Source organism: Archocentrus centrarchus, chromosome 1, assembly GCF_007364275.1.
Source record: "Archocentrus centrarchus isolate MPI-CPG fArcCen1 chromosome 1, fArcCen1, whole genome shotgun sequence".
Taxonomy (NCBI): Eukaryota; Metazoa; Chordata; class Actinopteri; order Cichliformes; family Cichlidae; genus Archocentrus; species Archocentrus centrarchus.
The window spans coordinates 11,745,307-11,766,812 of NC_044346.1; the positions used below are offsets into that span (position 1 = coordinate 11,745,307).

General features: G+C 40.6%; 1 protein-coding gene across 5 annotated transcripts; it reads right to left on the reverse strand.

Annotated features, from left to right (window-relative positions):
* Positions 1–2,920: 2,920 nt before the first annotated feature.
* On the reverse strand, positions 2,921–21,504 carry arfip1 (ADP-ribosylation factor interacting protein 1 (arfaptin 1)). Of its 5 annotated transcripts, XM_030741361.1 has the most exons (10): positions 21,253–21,504; positions 19,561–19,907; positions 12,341–12,442; positions 11,186–11,294; positions 10,511–10,612; positions 9,468–9,580; positions 8,992–9,213; positions 6,219–6,376; positions 4,973–5,147; positions 2,921–4,896 (listed from the first exon to the last, which is right to left on the reverse strand). In XM_030741361.1, the coding sequence occupies exons 2-10, from the start codon at positions 19,903–19,905 to the stop codon at positions 4,741–4,743; spliced, it is 1,482 nt and encodes a 493-aa protein (XP_030597221.1). In that variant the 5' UTR covers positions 19,906–19,907; positions 21,253–21,504; the 3' UTR covers positions 2,921–4,740. The 5 variants fall into 5 exon arrangements, with proteins under 5 accessions (XP_030597221.1, XP_030597300.1, XP_030597449.1 ...); XM_030741440.1 differs by lacking the exon at positions 10,511–10,612 and having other exon boundaries at positions 21,253–21,503; XM_030741589.1 differs by lacking the exon at positions 19,561–19,907 and having other exon boundaries at positions 21,274–21,502.
* Between the last annotated feature and the right edge of the window lie 2 nt (positions 21,505–21,506).

The window sequence follows — 21,506 nt, forward strand, 5'->3', positions numbered from 1 at the left end:
CGGCAGACTGTGGCGGTGCTGTGCGTTTCCTCGTACGTGATTGGGCCAGGTGGAACAGGCGCATTCACGTGCCCCCCCCCCCCCCCCCCCCCCCCGCGCGCACCAGAGAGAGAGTGTGTGACCACTGGTGCAATCACAAGGCTGCAACCAGCGTTAAAGGTGCGATAGGTGACTTTGGTGTACATGGGTATGTTTAATTCCGCGTGACCACAGGTGGAGAATAACCGAGTTATTAAGTACGAATTTGAGGTAGCCAATATACCTCCCTGCGTTTGGTTGATAGGAATATGTGCTGTATGTCACTGCACTACCTTTAATTGGAAACTTTTGTTACATCGCAAGATACACTATAGTGCCAGAAGTACTCGCTCGTCTGCCTTCACACGCGCATGAACTTGAGTGTCATCCCATTCTTAATCCATATGGTTTAATATGATGTTGGCCCACCTTTCAACAGCTGCTTCAACTCTTCTGGGAAGGCTTTCTGGGTTCATGGGAATTGTTGAGAATTCTTCCAGAAGCACATTCATGAGGTCAGACACTGATGTGGACTCTAAATCATCCCAAAGGTGTTCAATCAGATCACACCAAACTCACTCATCCATGTCTTTATGGACTTTGCTTTGTGCACTGCTGTTCAACTCCTGAAAAACAACCCCACACCATAATCCCCCCTCCACCAAACTTTACTCTTGGCACAATGCAGTCAGACAAGTACTGCTCTCCTGGCAACCACCAAACCCAGACTCATCCATCAGATTGCCAGATGGAGAAGCGCGATTCGTCACGCCAGAGAACGTGTCTCCACTGCTCTAGAGTTTGGTGGTGGCGTGCTTTACACCACTGCATCTGACACTTTGCATCACGCTTGGTGATATAAGGCTTGGATGCAGCTGCTCGGCCATGGAAACCCTTCTAGGAAGCTCTCTACACACTGTTCTTGAGCTAATCTGAAGGCCACATGAAGTTTGGAGGTCTGCAGTGACTGACTGCAGGAAGTTGGTGACCTCTGTGGACTATACGCCTCAGCATCTGCTGACCCTCACTCTGTGATTTTACATGGCCTGCCACTTAGTGGTCGAGTTGCTGTCACTCCCAATTGCTTCTACTTTGTTATAATTCCGCTAACAGTTGACTGTGGAATATTCAGTAGGGAGGATCAGGTGGCATCCTATCACGGTACCACCCTGGAATTCACTGAGCTCCTGAGAGAGTTTGTAGAAGCAGTCTGCATGCCTAGGTGCTTGGTTTATTCAATGATTTGGATGGGTGGGTGAATATTTTTGGCAATATAGTGAATGATGGGCAAAATCCAAATTTTGAGTTAAAACAATTTTGACTTAATAACTCAAAAATTCAAGTTATTTTCTCAGAGTTAATAAGTAAAAATTTTGAGATACTTAGTTAAAAATTTTAACCTGAAATTTTGACTTGTGAATGGAATTTTTTTTTTTTTTGCAGAAACAGGCCTCTATAAATGCAGGACTGTTACTCATAGCACAGTAAATTTACACTGTGGCATACTTTCATTTTATTTCTACCACTACACATGCACTTCCAGTTTTAGACTTTAATCCTGTTGCACTTCAGAAGGAAGTTTATACTGTTTATACATTTACCTACACAAAAAGTACCCGAGAGCTTCTAAAGGTGGGGGTCTCAGGAGGGGGGGTCATCCCCAAATCTTTCAGCTTTCCTTACCAGACTTGCTGACCTCAGTAGCATAGCATTTAGGCACTTTAGTAGATTTTTTTTTTTTAGCCGACAGTTCCGTGATTCCCGGGTGAACGTTTCAATACATTTTTCAATAAATCTGATATAAAACAATTAGGATCAAAATTACACAAAATATTGTATTATCATAGTGTAAGACATGAGTGCAGATTAAACATTACTAGTTTAAAATGGCAAAGTTTGTCACTTTTTTTAAGCTATCATTTTAACTTCCATTCATTTTCTTTAACGACTTATTCATCCACACCTATGGTGGATGTGAGATAATGTGTTCAGACTGTGGGGGCTCACATAGACATGGGAAAAACATGTGAACACATAGAAAGGCCTCAGCTGACCAGGAGGGTCAAACCCAGAATCTTCTACACTATTCCAATTAATTCAATGTAAGCAAATTTCCCACTCGTTTTAGTTATACCACATCTGAAATGCTTTAAAAAAAATCTAGATTTTTATTTTAGCTAAAAAACTATAATTATTATGTTATGTAGAGAAAAGAACCTAGGGCCCCATCTACATCGTTATTCACACATATGGTAAATGGGCTACAATTAAATAAAACGTAATTTGCAACAATTAAGTGGCTCCTACATTGTGAAATAGTCCTAAAAAAATTCCCTTTTTTTTTTAAAAACTTGCTTTTCACCAGAAAACATTTATCTTTTCAGCTCTGCAGGGTGGGACAGTGAAATGCATCATTTGTACCTACAGACAAAACATGTCACTGATTTTGTGATGAACATCCTCAAAGCTTTTTCCCGAGGATTAACCAGATCCTGCCAAATGTATAATTGCGGGTGTGGCGGGCTTGTGATTGTGAAAACCTATAGAGGAATCTGAAAGCACCTGGGAGTTAAGTAAACACAGACAAGTCAGAGTGAAACGGCTCCACGCTCTTTAAAAACTCTCGGGTCAACTACACCAGTCTGAATCCATATGTCAACAGAATACAGCAGCCTATCTGATAAATCACTGCAGTCTATGTGAGAAGGAAAGCTGGAAAAACACAGGTTATTTATGCTTTGTGTAGTTACACATTTCACAAGCAGGTCAATAGCAGCTTGCTTTTCTTTGTTGGCCCCTGGTGGTGACTTTCTATACAAGCTACTACCATTAACCCCAGTTACAGTAATAATAGTAAAACTCTGGAGACACTTCAAGAAAAGTTTTTTTAATTTTCCCAAAAAGGTTACACAACATTCAGAATCCTTTTAACTCAACATCTGTTAATGTTTCATTATTACAAAGGTAGATACCCACTAGTACATGGTGCTACTGGCACACCATTATGCAGGTCTGCAGGAAAACAACGCCAAATGGCAGCATTTGTCATACTAAAAAGTAAAATAGAGATTACAAATATATAGCCATCTATTTTAAGGAAACAGATTGTTGTACAAGATTCATGCTCTCAAACTGCTTTAGCGAGCCACAAGAAAAGTACAAATCCACGAAGTGAGGAGACGCCAGCAGACAGACGTCCCTTTGAAAAATCAGACTTTCACACAGCCCAGCATGCAGCCTACGCAAAAGGGTGCTGGTGTTTCAATTTACAAAAGACAATGTTCCTCAAGTTAACTGTATTTTGGTTTAAAACTTATCACACCCTGCTAAACAAGTTGGTTTCTGTAATTTATCTCAAATGGAGAAATGTGCATTTGTGCAACATGGATAAATATCTCTGAGAACAGCATGTCTTCAAATAAGATTTACACTAAGTGGAGTTTTGCTTTTTTTTTTTTTTGTGGTGCGTTTAAACAATGGAAAATGATACAGGCTCCAGCTCTGAGGGTGGAAGGTGCTCGTTTGCTCCGTTCTCATACAGTTTTCTGAACACTGGTGGTCAGCGCAGCTGTTTTCAACAAGACCAGACAGAGAACCAATTCGAGAAATCAAGGCACATCTATTGACGTAAGGCTGATCCTTCATTTTTATCTGAAAACTAAGAGACTCGACACTTTTATCAATTCACTCACGCGCCCTGAATGCAGACAAAAAAAAAAAAAAAGAACAAGTGCTAAAATGGAGGGATCGTGTAGATGCAAGAGTCACAGCACACATTTGTTGTGAACATCCATCTCTTTACGTGGAGTGTCTGAAACATTTGGGAAATACTTTGGTTTTTTTGCATGAATGCGGAGACGGACACCCCTCTAAGTCATCCAGCAGTCAGTTACAGTAACTTAACATAAAATCCACAATCAGAAACATGGCTGCCTGGCTTTGCCCAAAAACACGGTAACCATCTGCACAACCACAACTTGATTTTATACACTTTGGCTTTCGTATTCATGAGCTTTAGAGGTATTAGAAGGCAGATTCCTTTCTAACCGGTGGACAGAGTCAGGCTAACCTTGTGCCCAGTCCTTATCCTAAGCTGACTGGCTGCTAGCTGTGGCTTTAAACTGAGTGGACAGAGCAGTATGAATAGTATTACATGAACCTCGGCAAGAAAGCAAATTCCCAAAATGCCAAACTACCACTTTAATCAGAGTCTGGGGGTAAAAGTCATCAATTCATGAAAGAGTTTGTGTTTTAAAAAAAGAAGCGTCCTGCTTAACCTTCTTAAAGCATTCATCCCATCAGCTGATAAGAGTAGTATAAAGAATGTGAGTAAAACGGCAGTTGTTTTTTTAATCCCATAGCTGCCCCCTTACAAAGCCAATATTGTCCACTGTGCTGGGATACAACATTCATACGCTGGAATGGAAAAGGCCATGTAGAGTTTCCAAAGGTGTTTACTGCAGCAACATCTGTTTGGACAGTCAAACAGTGTAAAAGTGCGTTTTTCAATGATCAGAAATAACCAAGGAGAAGAAAAAAATGATTTAACAAAGAACAACGGAATGTAGGAGTTTTTTTTTTTTTTCCTTTTGTGCATTATTTTAAATTACAGTTCTCAAAGTTTGAAAAGCAGTGAGAGTAGCGTTAAAGAGGGAAGAAAGCTCCTGTAGTTTCTCTGTAATTTGACGTCCTGTCAAATGGAGCCAACAAGGTTTGGAGTGATTAGTGCTCTTCCAGCCATGATGGACTGTCCCCGCCCGGCATTTTCAACTTGATGTGGAACTGCTTGAGTGTCTGTTCCAGCTGCTGTTGATTTCCAGCATAGTATGCAGCTATGGCATTGTGGAACAGGATGAGCTGGTTATGCAGGACTTTCACCTGAGAGAAAGAAAAAGACACATAATTAACTGAAAGTTAACATGTGGGCAGTGCAATGTAGAGCAAACTAGCCAACCTTGTTCTCCTCCAGGAACTTTAGCTTGACTGACACGTCGTTTCGCATCCTCTCGTACTTCTCGCGGTGGATCTGGAACTGCTGCTGAGACAGCTCGATCTTCGGCATGGTGTTGGTGTCACGTGGCCCCAGATTCAGCTCCTCCAAATCTGTACGGTATGCGTCGTACTCAACCCTAGAAGTGTTTAAATATATAAACCACATCAGAAAAAGGCAAATGCAGTCATGAAGAAGAGTTTTCATTTATACACAGATCTTATGGTCCCACCACAGCATTTCAATCAGGTTGAGGTCTGGACTTTGACTGGGTCATTGCAACACCTAGATTCTTTTCTTTTTCAGCCATTCTGTTGCAGATTTGCTGCTGTGCCTGAGAACACTGTAGATCATTGTCTGGTTTCAAACTGTTCTGAAGCAAAAATTAGCTGTCAGACAGATGGCCTCACATTTGACTCTAGAATAATTCGAAGTACAGAGAAGCCCAGGTCCTGCAAAATAAGCCCAAATCATCAGCCCTCCACCACCGTGCTTGACAGTTGGTGTCTGTGCTGATATGCTGTGTCTGTTGCATTATGGCCAAACATCTCCACTTTGGTCTCATGTATCCAAAGGACTTTTCCAGAAGTGTTGGTGGTTTATTCAAATGCAACTTTGCAAACCTATTCTGTGCGGCTATGTTCTTTTGAGAGCGAAGAGGCTTTTTCCTGGCAATCCTTCCAAACGAGCCAGACTTGTTCAGTCTTTTTCTAACTGTACTGAACTTTAAAATTTAACATGCTAACTGAGGCCTGTAGTCTGAGATGTAGCTCTTGGATTTTTACACGGTCTGACGCTGGGACATCCACTTCTGGGAAAAATGTCAGCCAGCTTGAATGTTTTCCACTGAATAATGTGATGCTGATGATCAATTAATCAAATGCATTTGAGTAACAGCACCTGGCTGCTACTTACTCTCTTAATTCCTATGGAAGCAGGAAGAGTGTACTGAGGTTTTCACAAGACTCTCCATGTTAGCGTACATAAGGCTGTTTTAATGCATACAATGCGGGTGGGGTGGGGGGGGGGGGGTGGGGGGTAGACGAGAAGGGATTAAATTGGTAATTAATCAAATTCAAAATAATAATTATTATATGTTTGAACTTAAAATTTTTAAAGAAAGACCATTTCTGTGGGTGTCAGGACAAGGACTTAGGTAAATAAAAGCTGGTTTGGTGCAGAAGCAGAACAAAGCTCATGTGCACACTACCTTGCAGTTTCGTACTGTTTGATATTGATCATGGTGTCTTCGATTGTTTTGTCCACGAGTGTGTTCACACTGGAGATGAAGAAGTTGATGGCACCCAGCAGCGTCTCTCCGTTTTTGGACAACAGCTTTTGGGTTTCAGCGTTGTAGCCGAACTCCTCCTAGAAAGAGTAAAATCATGCACAATTATTAGTGCTTATTAAACCACTATATGAAAACTATAAAACTGGCCAAAATTTAAACACACAGGTTTAACCTGTCAGTCGACTTACGCACCCACTTATTTTGAAGAAGGTCTACTTAAGGCGTAATGAAATGGCACATGGTTATGGTAAAGGACAACAGTGCAGAGTGCAATGAAGACCTAGAGTGTCAGTGGTGTAGTAGCTCCTCAGGCTCATGACCCATTACAGTTCACAGGTTATTGTAATGTGTGAAGTATAGAAAACATTTTGTTGTCTTTGGTTGGCTGTACTGCACAAACTAATGAGAACTAAAATCCACTGAGAAGAAACAAACCATCATATGCAGGACAAATTAATCTCATTGTCACGTTGTGACTAACCACATGACATTGTAAGATCCAGTGAAGGCCCCGGGCCCACAGGCCTAGAGACCAGTCAGTGACTTCCTGCCAACCACCAGTCACTAGGGGAAAATGTGTACTCCTCAACCAGCTGTCGACAGAAGCAACTGGTGATTGCTTTGGTTGCTAGCATACTGCTGTGGTCATGGTTTAAAGTGACGGACTTGTCTACAAACACTGGCCAGCTACTCTCCGATGAACCTTCACCATTTACAGTTTGTGTTTCAAACTGTACTACCACTCAGCTAGTGGTTAGCAAATATTTGCAGACAATCATGAAAAACTACAGGCAACCATGGCAATCTACCTGCAACCAAATAATTATCTGGAGGTTTTTGGTGCAGCACCTTCTCTGCGACAGACTTCTCCAAGTGAGAGACAGCAACCTCCAGGAATCACTGCCAGCTGGTCAGGTAATACATATTCTTCCCTAGCAACAAATGGCTGTATCACAACCAATATGGCAGACAACTCTCAAGCAATGTACATGTGTCATCACATGAGAACCCTCTAAATATTAGGAAAAGCAGCAATTGTGAAAATATCCTTGATCACAATATGTATATGTAACAGTGGTTATCAACCATCTTTGTTAACTGTGCCTTGGTCTCTGTCATTTTACACTTCTGCACAAAATAGACATTAACCGAGGAACGGGTGATAAAGGTCTATTCAAAAATATTTAAAGAAGGCAACAGTGTTGCTTCAGAAAAGTCCAAGGTTACAGAAAATCATTAACCTATAAATCTGTTAATATATTTATTTTACCTCCCAGAATTACTGTTCAATTCTAACTTGACCAATGAACATCAGAGCTTTAAACTTCCTTCCTTCCATCCATCCATCCTCTTCCGCTTATCCTGTTCAGGGTTGCGGGAAAGCGAGAGGCAGGGTACACCCTGCACAGGTCACCAGCCTGTAGAGGAGCTTTAAACTTCATTAAAAAAAAAAAAAAAAAAAAAAATGCAAAAGTTAAAGGCCACTCAGTTCATTTCAGGTTTGAAACTGTCTCGTAGGCTTGTGAAAAAAACCTGGAAATGAGTTTAGTTTGTAGCCAGATCAAAGTGAAGGAAATTTTTTGAATGGGATCCAATCTTGGTGATAAATAGACTGACAAGTTTTCTTTGTTCTATAGGCTGCAGTTCCAGCAGTGTAAAACAGATGTTGAAGAGGAGGAGCAAGCAGAAAAATATATTTATTGCAGCACAGTGGTTAACACCGTTGCCTCACAGCAAGAAGATCCTGGGTTCAAATCCATCTTGGCCGGGACCTTTCTGTGTGGCTTTTGCATGTTCTCTCCAGGTACTCCGGTTTCCTCCCACAGTCCAAACACATGCAGTTAGTGGGGTTAAGTTAATTGCCAATTCTAAATTGCCCATAGGCGTGAATGTGAGTGTGAATGGTCAGGCTGGCAACCTGTCCAGGGTGTGCCCTGCCTCTCGCCCTGTGACAGCTGGACAAAGTTATATGCTGAACGCAAATTAGGCTGAAGGAGAACATCGTCATGACTGAAAATTCTGGTTTTAAGTTTGATATAGAGTGATCCCTCACCTATGGCAAGGGTTTTGTTCCAGAGAACTCCGCGATAGGTGAAAATCCGCGAGGTAGAGGCGTTATATTTATTATATATTTATTTTATTATTTATATAGATTATAAGCCTTTATAAATCATGCCCACACTCCTATAAGCCTTTCCCACTCTCTTACTACAACTTGAAGGTGATGAATTATGCAGCTGTGCAGTATTGATGGCGATGAAGGTGATGATGATGAGATGAATGTACAGCCAAGAAGAGCATTACAGCACTTTTGAAGACACCACTTCATCAGGCGGTGCAGTATCTTCGTCCTCGGCCGTAACTTCTCTTTCTGCTAAACGTGTAGGCGTAACTTATCTCTTTGTCTGAGTGATGAACATAGTTAAGGGGAATTATATAAATACTTATAAACCGCAAAACCCCGCGATTCAGCAAAAACACCGCAATACAGAATTTGATATTTTAAATTTTTAAAAAAGCGTGATATAGTGAAGCCGCAATAAGTGAACCACGATATAGCGAGGGATGACTATACATCAAAGACGCAGAAAGCTCACAGCCCAGCAGATGGGTCAGGAGCCAGTACTTTTTGAGCATTTTTTGCTGTGTATTATATGGAGTCTGGCTGTTTTTAAAGTTTATAGGGACTCACATGGAGTTCTGGCGACTTGAGGCTGAGGTCAGCAAAGGCATCTCCCAGCTGCCTTTGTGTCTGCATAATCTGGGACAGCTGATTGGCCAGCGTCTGAGCCAGCCTGATCACATGCTGGTACTTTCTCTTGTTGTCACGGAGGACTTCAATCTGGGCCTCTAGCTCCAGGTCCACAGTCCGCGAGCCTCGGCCCAGCTTCTCTGACAGGATCTGCCTGGTACACTGTGGAGAACAGCAGGATCATTTAGACAAAACATACAGGAAAAAAGTGAAATCTAAGCATATGAACAAGTACGGCTGGGAGTTTCTAATTAAGACTGGAGTCACAATAAAGTCTAAAGTGATAGAAGACATCAATCAAGTGTGCTTTTCAGTTTGGGAGAAAATTCATTTCTCTGCCAACATCCCGATTAACGTATGTCGAGAAGAAGAAGCAGGTTAGAACAAGGACATAAATCAAGGACAGAGAGGTTTACTTTATATGTGTTGATGCTCCACTTTCTCACTAGGTCCAGTTTTTCAATTGCTGGGTTCTTCAAGTCATCTGAAAGCACCACTGCTCCGCTCTTCGGCTGTGCTGTCATCGAGCCTGAAGAGTTAAAAATCATTTAGTCAGAAAGAACATCAGTTACTGGTTTCTAGGTAGGAAGTTGTTGTGGGAAATTATGGTGGTACAATTCAAGTGTTAATTATAACAATTAAAGCCAGTGTAATGAGACTGTTGTGTCAACAGTAAAGCTGCAATGCCAATAAGCCATCAGAAAGTGACATCAACAAATAGTCCATTTAAAATGAAGTCTACAGTTTTAAAATGCTGTCAGTCATAGTAAAAAAAAAGACATGAGCTTCATTTTGTTTTTGATCTAGAAAAATGCTGAAAGATACGGAGCTTCAGAGCTGACAAAAATGTAGAAGATCACTAAGTAAAAAATCTCAATACATCAATGAACAGCACAGTCAGTTACAGCAACTGTGACATTTTTAATATCAGTGTAGCAAATGACAAAAAAAAAGTGAAGAAAATTTTGATTCATTCATATTTTCTCTCATCTGACCACCTTTCTACAATATGATGGCAGCTTTGAGGCTCCATAAAGAGACACTGGGTGCCAACTTTCGCGAGGACAAAGGCTGCAGGCAGGAAAATCCACAGATTAAATGCAAAGGCAGTTTTCTTTCCAAGCCAAGCAAATGTTAAGGTTTCAAGAAGTTACATTAGATCTAGAAATTCTGAGATGTAGATCTTAGGAAAAAGATTAAGGAGTATTTAAATGCTCACCGATAGCCACTGCAAAGCATGAAACTACTTATGTTAGCCCAGTCTTATGCAAAGGCAAAGTTTGGAGAACCAACAAACAAAAAGGGAGAGAGAAGGCTTGATTTGGAACAAAGCGCAGCCTGTGGGAATAAAGAGCAGGTAAGGATCTGGTGAGAACCAAAGGAGGTACAGTAGATTGTGGTTAAGTGTGTACAAAATGGTGTTGCTTCATCAGACTCATACTCCATCGCGTCAGGGTACCTTTCTCAGCCTGACTATCGCTGGAAGAGCGCGCCAGGCGGCTAGCAACAGCCGAGCTGGGAGCTACAGGTGACACGGGAGACGTGGGCAGGCTTGCTGACCCTGGGAGATATTCAGAGTTATCATTAGTGTGTTACTTTTGTTCCAACACAAGTGTAAGGGGGACTTTCTCACTGGTGTTTATTTCCAGTGTTTTTGCCCTCAGCTCTCCCCGTGCTGTAGGTGAACGTGCTAAAGAACAAAAGCCTACCTCAAGCAATGTAAATAACATGGAAAATCGCCATGGCAACATGGTGGTGAGCGGGCTGCAACAGCTCTCCGCTCTATGGGGAGATTTTTTATTTGCATTTGTAACAAGGACATGATGATAAAAAGGAAAGGGGGCCATACACTGCGGAGATCAGAGCAAACTCATTAAATTCAATTAGATGTCCATCTTTAGAAATTCAAATTTCTACCTTTCAGATTTCACAGAGATTTAAAAAAAATAAACAAAAAAAAAAAGTGGAGCAGTGGGAACACTGAGGAGGTGGTTTGTAATCACAGACTGCTGCAAATAAAATTCAATAACGTAACAAGCTGACAAAGCCTGATAAGACTGATGAGATGCTGCTTCATAAAAACTCTGAATAGTTCGGAAATGGTGCACAAAGCAACAAGAGAGAAACTGCTCACCTTTGTATGGTCCTGATTCAATGATGCCCTCTGTTGTTGAGGCAAAGTTGCTTGAGGTGACACAAGTCTCTGAAAGGTTTATGGCCCCAGGGCCACTGGGATAAGAGTCCTTGGGGGGGGGATTAATAGTTTTAGTGGCACAAACATTTCTACTACTGCACATTCAAGTTAAATAAAATCAGACAGAAAACAAGGCACGTTCCCTTGGGCAATTGATCAATCCCTGCCTCAGCAAGTTATTTTATCAGGACTGAACGTTTTAAAGTTCCACACATGCCTGTGGTTGTCTGTGGTTGATAAAAATGAAGCCAATGCAGAAGTACCTATAAACCTTCATTCTATATGAAGGCCACCAGATGGTGACAGCTGTGGCTGCAAAAAGACTTCGAGTCCTATGGAAATCAATGAGAAAACAGGTTTCTTTCTTGACCTCTGTAAATACTTTGCTGCAGAGTTCACTGTCTCGGTTACTTGTTTTTGGTCATACTGATGAAAAAATTACGTCTATTTTGTACATTTTGGTCATACTATCTTTCAAAAAGGAGGATTAGCCAAGGTACTTTCTGCTCACTCATTGGCTTATCAATCACAAGAGCAATGACCATGTGGTTTCACAGACTCGCCCCTTCTCATCACGTTCGGTTTCTTGCAACCAAATGGGGAATGCTCATCTTGCATCATGAGACATCAAAACAGAAGTTAAGCAAACAGCGCGTAACATCACGTAGCTCCGTCCCTCTTTTATGCCGGCTATAGGCTGCAACGACTGACAGTGTGACTGTGAGCTATTAGGAGCAATCAGCAGGTCCACTGGAATCACTGCCAACTCAGACTGATGAGAAAGTAATGTGTCCATGTGATTAATTTCACTGTGGAAGGTGCTCTTCTTTACTATATGGTTACATTACTGCTTGACCAAGTTAAATTTAGCACCACCAAACACCTGCTGCTTAGAGCTGCTTAAAAGCATGCCTTTGATGCTCTTCTTCGGCAGACATCCTGGCAAATTGAATATCAACTGAATATATATTTAAAAAAAAAAAGCAAAAATAGTGAATGCATCCCTTTACACAAATGTTCCTTGTTTTCTGACACTTTTCATAGAGTACTTGTTTGGATTCTTTAATGAAGCAAATTGTTCTCATGAGCCCTTACCCTCTTGAATACAGACTCGGGACTCTGATCTAGGTCTCCATTGCTGGTGACTGGGATCTCAGCCGCTGCGCTTCTGTGGGATTCCTCGGCCATTGTGATCTCCTGCAATAAGGAGGGTGAAATGAAGCAGGTTATTTCTTAAGAAAAAATGAGTCTGGATCTCATAGCCTGCAAATAAAAGATTCTTCAAATGGCCAGCAGGGGGCGAGTTGGCTGTTTCAATTCAACTCAATTCAATTTTATTTATATAGTGCCAAATCACAACAGTCGCCTCAAGGCGCTTTATATTGAAAGGTAAAGACCATACAATAATTACAGAGAAAACCCAACAGTCAAAACGACCCAATATGAGCAGCACTTGGTGACAGTGGGAAGGAAAAACTCCCTTTTAACAGGAAGAAACCTCCAGCAGAACCAGGCTCAGGAAGGGGCAGTCATCTGCTCCGAACGGTTGGGACAAAAGTTTTATAGAAGTCAATGAGAAAAATGATAAATTCAGTGAGATGTAACTTAAGTAAACATTTTCCAAGTGGTTTTATAGTTAAAATGGCCAGCATAAAGCCTTCTTCAATACAGCATGATCATTTTGTAAATTATGGTCTCCTTTAGAATAAGAAATATGCAGTATCAGAAACAAAGTCATTATGTCGGACAATAATTCACAGTACGCTGTGTGCACAAAATGAAGTTGATGTTATAAACTGATTTTGTGAAAGTGTATACTACAATAAATTCAACCACAACTATTTGATTGTGGAAGTTTGTTTCATTCCAAAAATAAATTCAGAGGTAACTGCCGCCGATCCCCCGCAACTACATTAACTCCAGGTGAGCGTGTGCCCCTGTCCAGAATCATTTTACAGCTCTTCAGTGTTTGTCACTGAACTTGGCTAGTTTGCAGTCGAATAGCATATGACCCCGAGCATACGTCATGGATAAATGCATTATCAAAAGACCATGCTTGAATGACAGTAACTGTCAACAAGGCAAATTCAAATAATGATAAAGATAGCCCTTGAGCAGCATCTAGTTCACCTGAAAATTTAAGTTTAGAGGTGCAGCATATTAACCTTGATGCTGTTTAAGATGTTGAACACCCTCCCCCTGTTCCTGGTCCGAGTGATGAATCAAGCAGCGTGCTCTGAGGAAAGGCTAGACTAGGGGATTAGTCTTCTGAACACTTTCTTAGAGGATTTCACTAAAATGCCCCATTTTTTCAGTCAAATTCACACTCAATAAAATGCACATAGCATAATTTGAAGATGAAAACTTTACCTAATATCTAACCAGTGACTCTTCTACAATAATATACTGAAACCATGCTGCAGTTAAAGTATGATCATGACACTGATCAATCCATCCTCCTTTCACAATTTCCTTCACTGATGACCCAGTCTGGGTAAAAAGCTCAGCGAGATTTAAGACTATTGTTCTGGATGATTTCAGCACCAATCAGGAAATGAAGTTTTTATGCAATAACTGACATACATTTTCAACACTCCCCTATTTTACAACATCAGTTCTTAAACCTACACAGAATGTGTCGTCAAGAGAACGACACAAATGGCCTTCCACATAAATAAACTCCTGGTTTAGTGGCATATTATACACATAGCAAAATTTGTGTATAATAAAGGTTTAGCACAGAATGGCTGCGATACCCTGTTTTATGGCTCTGTCCATGCTAGAGAATAAAAGCCTAATGTTTTATAATAACATCAGTTATTTCACGTAACATTAAACCCTGTGCGCCACGATTTCTAACTGCTCATTCTGTGGTCTAAAACAGACAGTCCTGCACAGCAGGAATGAGCATGGAACAAAACTCTCAGTTCTCAGAATAATAATGTGGTGGTTCTTGTTTTTTAATCACTATAAAAAAATGTAAAAATAAATCATGGGCTTAATCATGATGCAGTGATACATTGGCTTGTTTAGCTCAACAGTTACATGTTGCCTCGTAGCAAACCACAGGGTGGAGACAACAGTTGATGGCCACGTCAGTTTTGTTTAGGCTATAATAAACTGCCTGCAGTTGGAGGATGAAAATACAGCTGTGCTAGTTTCAGTACTTTTTTGTGGACTAATCACTGTGGACTTGGAAACTGGGACACTGACCTAATCACTGTGACATTCTGTATGGAAGCTTTGTGAGGCCTATGAATGTAAGGCTCTGGCAAAAAGTATTAACTATAACGTGTTTTTATAATCAATACACTAGAATTTGTATCTTTGAACAAGATCCTTTATTTATGGACTTTGACCCCTTTCTAAATAATGCAAGTAGTCACCAGATCACCTGTTAGGAGGATCTGGTTTCTGTCTTAATGGACTGAATGGTTTCACTGTGAGAGCAAAACAGTACGTTTATATTATCACCACATACAGTATTTTCTCTCTTATTAACCCACTCAATTCTCCACAATAACAAAGTAAAAGTAAGTTGTTTTTTGAGTGTTTAGTATATATATATATATATATATATTTTTTTTTTAAATCAAAAATATAACACTGAAGTATCCCATGACACATGGGTATCTGGCAGCAACAATGGCCTCAAGACCTCTTGAGAATCACCCAACAAGGTCGGCGCATTTTTGGATACACAGCCAGGTCTCTTCAGAGATCCTGGTCTGGACTCTATCTGAGCCACAACAGGACTTTCATGGTGTTTTCCCAAAGCCACTCCTGTGTTCTGTTGAAATTTTAACACATCTTGAGAAATACATTCCACTCAGGCTTGCACTATTTTATCTGCATCCATCTCCAAGTCCCTGTCGCATCAAATTATTCCCACAGCATGATGCTGCCACCACCACGTTTCACTGTAGGGCTCATATTAATGAGGTGATGCTCTGTGCCTGGTTTCCTCCACATGCATCTTCAGGAGTTGTGGGCAGATAGTTCACTCTTCAGTTCCGCAGGACAGAGGATTTTGCTTCTACTTGTTGAGATCTGTTCAGGTACCTTGTGGCAAACTCCCAGCAGGCTTGATTGGCAAGTGCTACATCATTGTTTTTCCCATATGAACGCTCTTCAAAAAGGACCTCTAGAGCATAATCATAATGATCACCACATTCTTGGATACCTGTCGGACCGGTTTCTATAAAGACTGTTGGTGCTTCCAAAGTTCTCCCATTTAGAGAATGATGGAAGCTAACATGCTCTGAGCATTTCCAGTGCTGCGGAGATCTGCACTTCAGATCTGTGCTGTGACACAATCCTGTCCAAAGGTCTAGAGGCAATGGTCTCGACTTCTTGACTCGGGTTTCACTGACATGTGAAATCCACTGAAGTTGTAGAAATATCTCATGAACCAGTAATGGAAGTATGATGTGCCAGAGCTCAATTTTGAGGGTTACAACCAGGGTTATTATAGTTAACGAAAACGAACGAAATAACGAAAACTGAAATTGAAAAAACATTGTCGTTAACTGAAATAAATAAAAACTAAAATTAAAAGGAAGAAACGACAACTAACTAAAACTGAATTGTGAGTTTACAAAACTAACTAAAACTAACTGAAATTATAGATATTGTTATTTTTTCAAAAGTCTTGTGGATTGATATGAAATCATTTTTTTCCTCTCCGAGTTTAAGCTCGGAACGCCGTCGGGCAAATGGGTGCGCATGTGCGTGCGTGCGCACACCGCGCTGCTCCTCAGAGAGTCCCATGTGGAGTGGTTTTTTTTTTTTTTTTTTACTATGATAGCACAGATAGCAGCGAGTGTCTTGTTGTGGATGATGTTGTGGATGATGTACGGAACACTTCTTAGTCAGGAAAAAAAACACCAACATCAAAGTAGACCTAAAAAGCGCACACAAGGCAGCTACGGAAACCGCTCTCATCCTACAAGGCAACCCGGCCTGCACCTCCAGAGAAACGTGACTACTCGTCGGGTCAACGCAGCCACAACGTTGTGTTTAGTCCTTGTGCGTTTCCGGCTACTTTATCAGTCAGATAATAACAATCAGGACTAATAATCAAAGCATCAATATAAGGACTCACAAATGTCAGCAAATTCCTGGAGGGAGCTGCTGAAACTATGGGAATGGACGTGAAGAAATGAAGAAAGTGAAAAAACAGGGACAAATATGTTTGCACCCTAAAAACTGAGCACAAAGAGCGAGGACCAAAAAACCCCCAGCACACAACCACAAGGTAATTAACACACGCAATCCAGCTATACATGCATAAATGCGGACATGAGGTCGGACACTTCCGTAGGCTACATAGGCCGCAAACACCCTGCAAGTCTAATCAGCGAGCATCTAACCAAGCTAGCTCCAAACCAGAAGCAGCATCAGGTGGAGAGAACATCAGGATGCAGCTGGATTTGAGCTTTGACTCCTTCAAGGAGTTTGTTTTTGTCAAACACCACATGTAGCTGTTGTTAATCTGCTGCACTGAGGCTGAACTTTATTGGGAGTTTATTGTAGAATTTATCGAGTTTTGGAGTTCATATTGTTAGCAGTTTCTCCCTGTTGATGTTCATGTGTGTCCTTAATATTACACACATTTAGCATGTAGTTCTGCTGTCTGTGAACAGTTGGTTGCTGAATATATTTCTTTAAAGGGTATCTTTAAAGGGTACCTGATTAAGTATGAAAATACTAAAACTAATACTGAAACTAACTAAAACTAAGCATAAAACCAAAAATAAAAACTAATAAAAACGAGCAAAACCACTCTGAAAACTAATTAAAACTAACTGAATTAGAGAAAAAAAAGTAAAAACTAACTAAAACTAAACTATAATGTAAAATCCAAAACTATTATAACCCTGGTTACAACAAAAGGTTGGTCGTATGTTTCTTGTCGAACTCTGTTTTTCCTTTGTCATTATGAAGAACTGTGTGGTAGTTTGATACTAAAATTACCTACATCCATTTTTAAGATAAATCGAGAGTTTCTGCCAAGGTATTGCAAGCCCAGAGGGTCTCTGGACCTAAACTGATTACCCCTGAAGACAAAAAGCTACACCTACACTGTCTCTAATGGCCAGCACGAGATGCAGCTTCATCATGTTCATTTTGTATATTATGGTTCCCATTAGTGTCCAGATAGACAATAAATCAAGATATTCCTTAGTTGTGATTGACAAGCCGCTACCATATGACTGTGCAGTGTCCCTCAGTTACACAGCCAGATCTGCCCCACTTGTAACACCTGATTTCAAAAAGCTAAGATGGGAACAGTGAAAAAACTGGGCTTGAGGCATCAAAAACAGGACTTTGCAAACCAGATGGGTATCCTAGTGGATACATCTTTTATATACAGTTTATAATGTCACTACATCAATCAAGTTCAACAAATGCCCCTGCTTTCCAGCTCAGGTTTAACCACAGGCTTCAGCCCAGAATGTAACAAAATAAGATATACTGGAAACATACCACTCTCAAATAAACTGCAAATTCATAGATGTGCCATTTTGCTTTGTTCACATTTTTTTTTTGTTTATATAGAATGTTCATCAAAAATCAGAAACATCCATTTTTCATTTGTTCAACCACAACATAACATGAAAAACTCCAACAACAAACACAGGATGGCATGTGTGATAAAGACACTACTTTGCTGGCTGCACCACATGATGGGCACATAAATACTTAAAGGCCATAAGACACCTGCATGCAGGCAGGAGAGATAAGCACCGCTCTGCTTGTCCAACTACCAACTGCAGATAACACTGGCTCCTGCTTGATGGTCCACTATGACATTAGGTTCAAACAGCTTGTCTGAAAAAGGCATATCTCCAATTAGAAGCATTAAAAAAAAAAAAAAAAAAAAAAAAAAAAAGTGTAAATAAGCACTGATTGTAACAAAAGTTGCTTACCAGCGCAGTTGTTGGTGATTTTATCAATTTAACTGCGAATTCTAACCGTCTATATATCCAGATTAATGACTTCTTACACAGAAAGACCTAAAGAGACTAACCACAGACTAACGAATTACCAGACACCAAAATGATCACACCCACTATCTGCAGGAGAATTGGCTAATAGGGTTATTCGACTGGCTGCAAATGAACCAGGCATGTGAAAGGATGAGGTACGGCATGTCATAGGTTGCCATTCCCCAGGGTTCAGTATCCTGGATACAGGCCAACATGACATAGAAGGATGGGATGGATAACAACAATAAGCTCACTGTCAAATTAGCTGTGTCAGCCGAAGGGGAAAGAATCACGTCTTGCCTCTCAAACTACGAAAGAACCTGACACAATAGTGTTGCACAATGCTGCGCTCAAACTGCCAAAAAGAAGAAGAAAAAAAAAAAAAAAAAAGTGGAAAACTGAGTATTAAGCAAAACCTGAAATGTGTCTATGCCAAGAGAGGTGTATGCAGGGTGACTAAAAGAAAAATGGGGAAAAAACAATTAAGATTTTTGATATGAAATTCTTGGGATGTGACATGCAATGCTGGCCCTGAGCCGGAAACTGAGTAAGAATCAGCAGCCTGAGGAGTTGCATTCCAGCAACAAGAAATATTGGACTGCGTGTGAATGTTCAGTCAAGACTCCAAATCTCTCTGCTTTACCCGACCACGTGACCAAAGTGTACAACCTGAGAGCTGTTTGAACACCCAACTAATAAAACAGGAGGAACTATATCATTCACACAACTAATACTAATACTAATACACTTTCAGTTATCTATCCGAGATGTTATTTAGTTTAAACTAAGGCAAAATGTAGACAGATGCATTCTGACTGCCAGCAGGGGATAATGACAGCAAATAAACATTTTGCAACACATGTATATTGTTATAATACAAATAAACAGAAATAAACTTTTGTCAGCAATCAATCACTTTGTTATAAGCCAGAAGAGAAAAACGCATGAAGCCTTGATCATTCCCAAACACATTATAAAGCAACACTTGGCAATGAGTGAGAAAACCACCATCAACAAAGACAGAAATGGCTACACCAGCTAATTTTTTTTGAACTCCTGCCAAGCAAGTGGAATATGAAACACAAATCAAACACAAAGAGCGAAACAAACACAAAATAATGCTACATGATGATGTTGTTTCATGTTTTTAATTATTTCAAAGTTCCACAGCAATATTTAACCTAATCATATAGGAAAGCGATCGCCACCACCACCACCACCGCCGCCGCCACAGCAAAACAAGGCCAAAATAGCAACATGAGCAAGAGCACAGAGAGGAAGTGCCAGAACAGGTTGATTGTTTAAAGGGAAGTTAAATGTCACCTTTGATTCAGTGTGAGTCTCTCCGCTTTCCTCTGGTGTTTCAGCACGGTGTTTTGTCTCGTGTCCCCTATCGTCTGCACTACCAGACACCGTTTCACTCCGAATGCCCTCATCATCCTCCTTCTGACCCTCCCTATTACTGCTTTTTGCATTTTCTTCATCACTGTTAATGTCAATGTCGTACATCACATCAGCTTCATCCTCTTTTGAACTGCCGCTGTCTACACTCTCCTGTTTTAACTCCTCGCTCAAACTCTGCTCTGCTTTGTCATCCTCCTCACAATCCATCTGAGGGTCCTCGGATGAGGTCTTCCCCGACTCAGCCTCAAGTCTAACTTCAGACATACCTGGAAACAGACAGATAGGAGGTATGAAAAAGTCCCACTAAGCTGGCTGACTGCTTAAAGTGCATCTTCTGACACAGTTTGCGCCTGTATGTAAATGCATTAAATGAAATCCCTGTTTAGTGTTATTTGTAAGGTATTTTAGGACTTCTCAAAGACTTCTTTGTGTATCTGTATGTTGCTGAGTGATGACTTTATATCAAATACATTGCCTGGAAATCTCAATCTCTTTGTCCTCACTTTGTACAAAATGAGAAAGGAATTCTGCATTACCTTGTATAAAAATATGAATAATCTGAATAAAACAAATTGAAATGAGGAGTTTGGATTATCATTGCACAAGACATACTCTTTGACACACCTACAATACATCCAGGTTCTGTACTTCCTTATTTGCCCCCAACCAGACCTTTGAATCATCTGCCTGGTATCAGTTTGGTCTTATTTGAACTAGTTTAATAAAAAACAGATACTTAACTCTGAATCGAATGCATTTGAGAAATACAAACCAGGGTTATGTTATTGATCAAGGCACTGATAAAAACAGAAAAGTGAAATGGGTCAGATGTACACATTAGTCTAAAACTACACTGTAATCCAATGCCAAACTAGAAACTCCAGTTCAGTTTAACTAATATGGACACTACAGGATTGTATAATTTTGTAATGAACTACAATTTACCTTGCATTTTAAAACTTGAACAATATGCTTTTAGCTTGGGAACATTAAATGACTTCTAGCTTTTATTAATAACATAAAAAAGAAATGAAAATGTTAGCAGTCACTTGAGATACTGGAGCAACTACCTCAAATATGATAAACTGCTGGATAAGGTCAATGTTTTTAGCTCTCTACCGGGAAAAAAAGTGCACCTTTCCATATCGTGTTAACAATGGCAATGTTTATGGCAATGTGAAAAACGACGTGGATGCTGCTAATATTACCCGGAACAGCCTCGAGTTTAGCAATACAGTACTACCTGTTGAAGTACAGTCACGTGACTTGCTACTCGGGCGTCCAAAAGTGATTAAAAAAAAAAAACTTTCCAGACCAAATGCATAATGCAGTAATTTCATTGCACGATTAAGCATCACCCAGCCCGTTACTTAGCTTTACCCGCTAGTCGGTTAGCACTGAGCTGCCCACTAATTTGACTTAATGTGAATCTATCCGAGCTGTTGACGTGTAGTTAGCTAGCGTTAAGTAGCTAACAAGCCGACAAGGAACTAAGGGAAAAAACTTCCAATGAAACCACTTAAAAAGTTGACATCATCTTTCAGTTTCGCTGGGTGTGCAACTCCCGTGCCCCAATTAAATGGGGACGAACAAAACTTTAGTTGACATTACCTGTATGCGTCTGAGGCTAACCGTTTAGCTGTGAGCTGTTAGCTGCTGCGGTTGTTTGCTGAAATCCTCAGCGCCTGGCCGCAACGGACGTTTTAACGCAAAGGGGCTGTTAATGCAGATGGTGCATAGATATACTAGCAGTTTATCATCGGCGGTCCTTCGCGCTTCACGAACACGCCAGACTCGCTGCTTGATTCGCCCGGAAAGACTGTTCCACTCTGCGGGCCCCTCGGCTGTCAACTGAAGCAAACTGC

Excerpts from the sequence above, each read along its gene's own strand:
- arfip1 (XM_030741361.1), bottom strand. The coding sequence starts at position 19,905 with ATGTCTGAAGTTAGACTTGAGGCTGAGTCGGGGAAGACCTCATCCGAG. Across the intron at positions 10,613-11,185 it reads TGAATCAGGACCATACAAAG|GGTCAGCAAGCCTGCCCACG; the intron begins GTGAGCAGTTTC and ends AATATCTCCCAG. Across the intron at positions 5,148-6,218 it reads AAACAGTACGAAACTGCAAG|GGTTGAGTACGACGCATACC; the intron begins GTAGTGTGCACA and ends AAACACTTCTAG.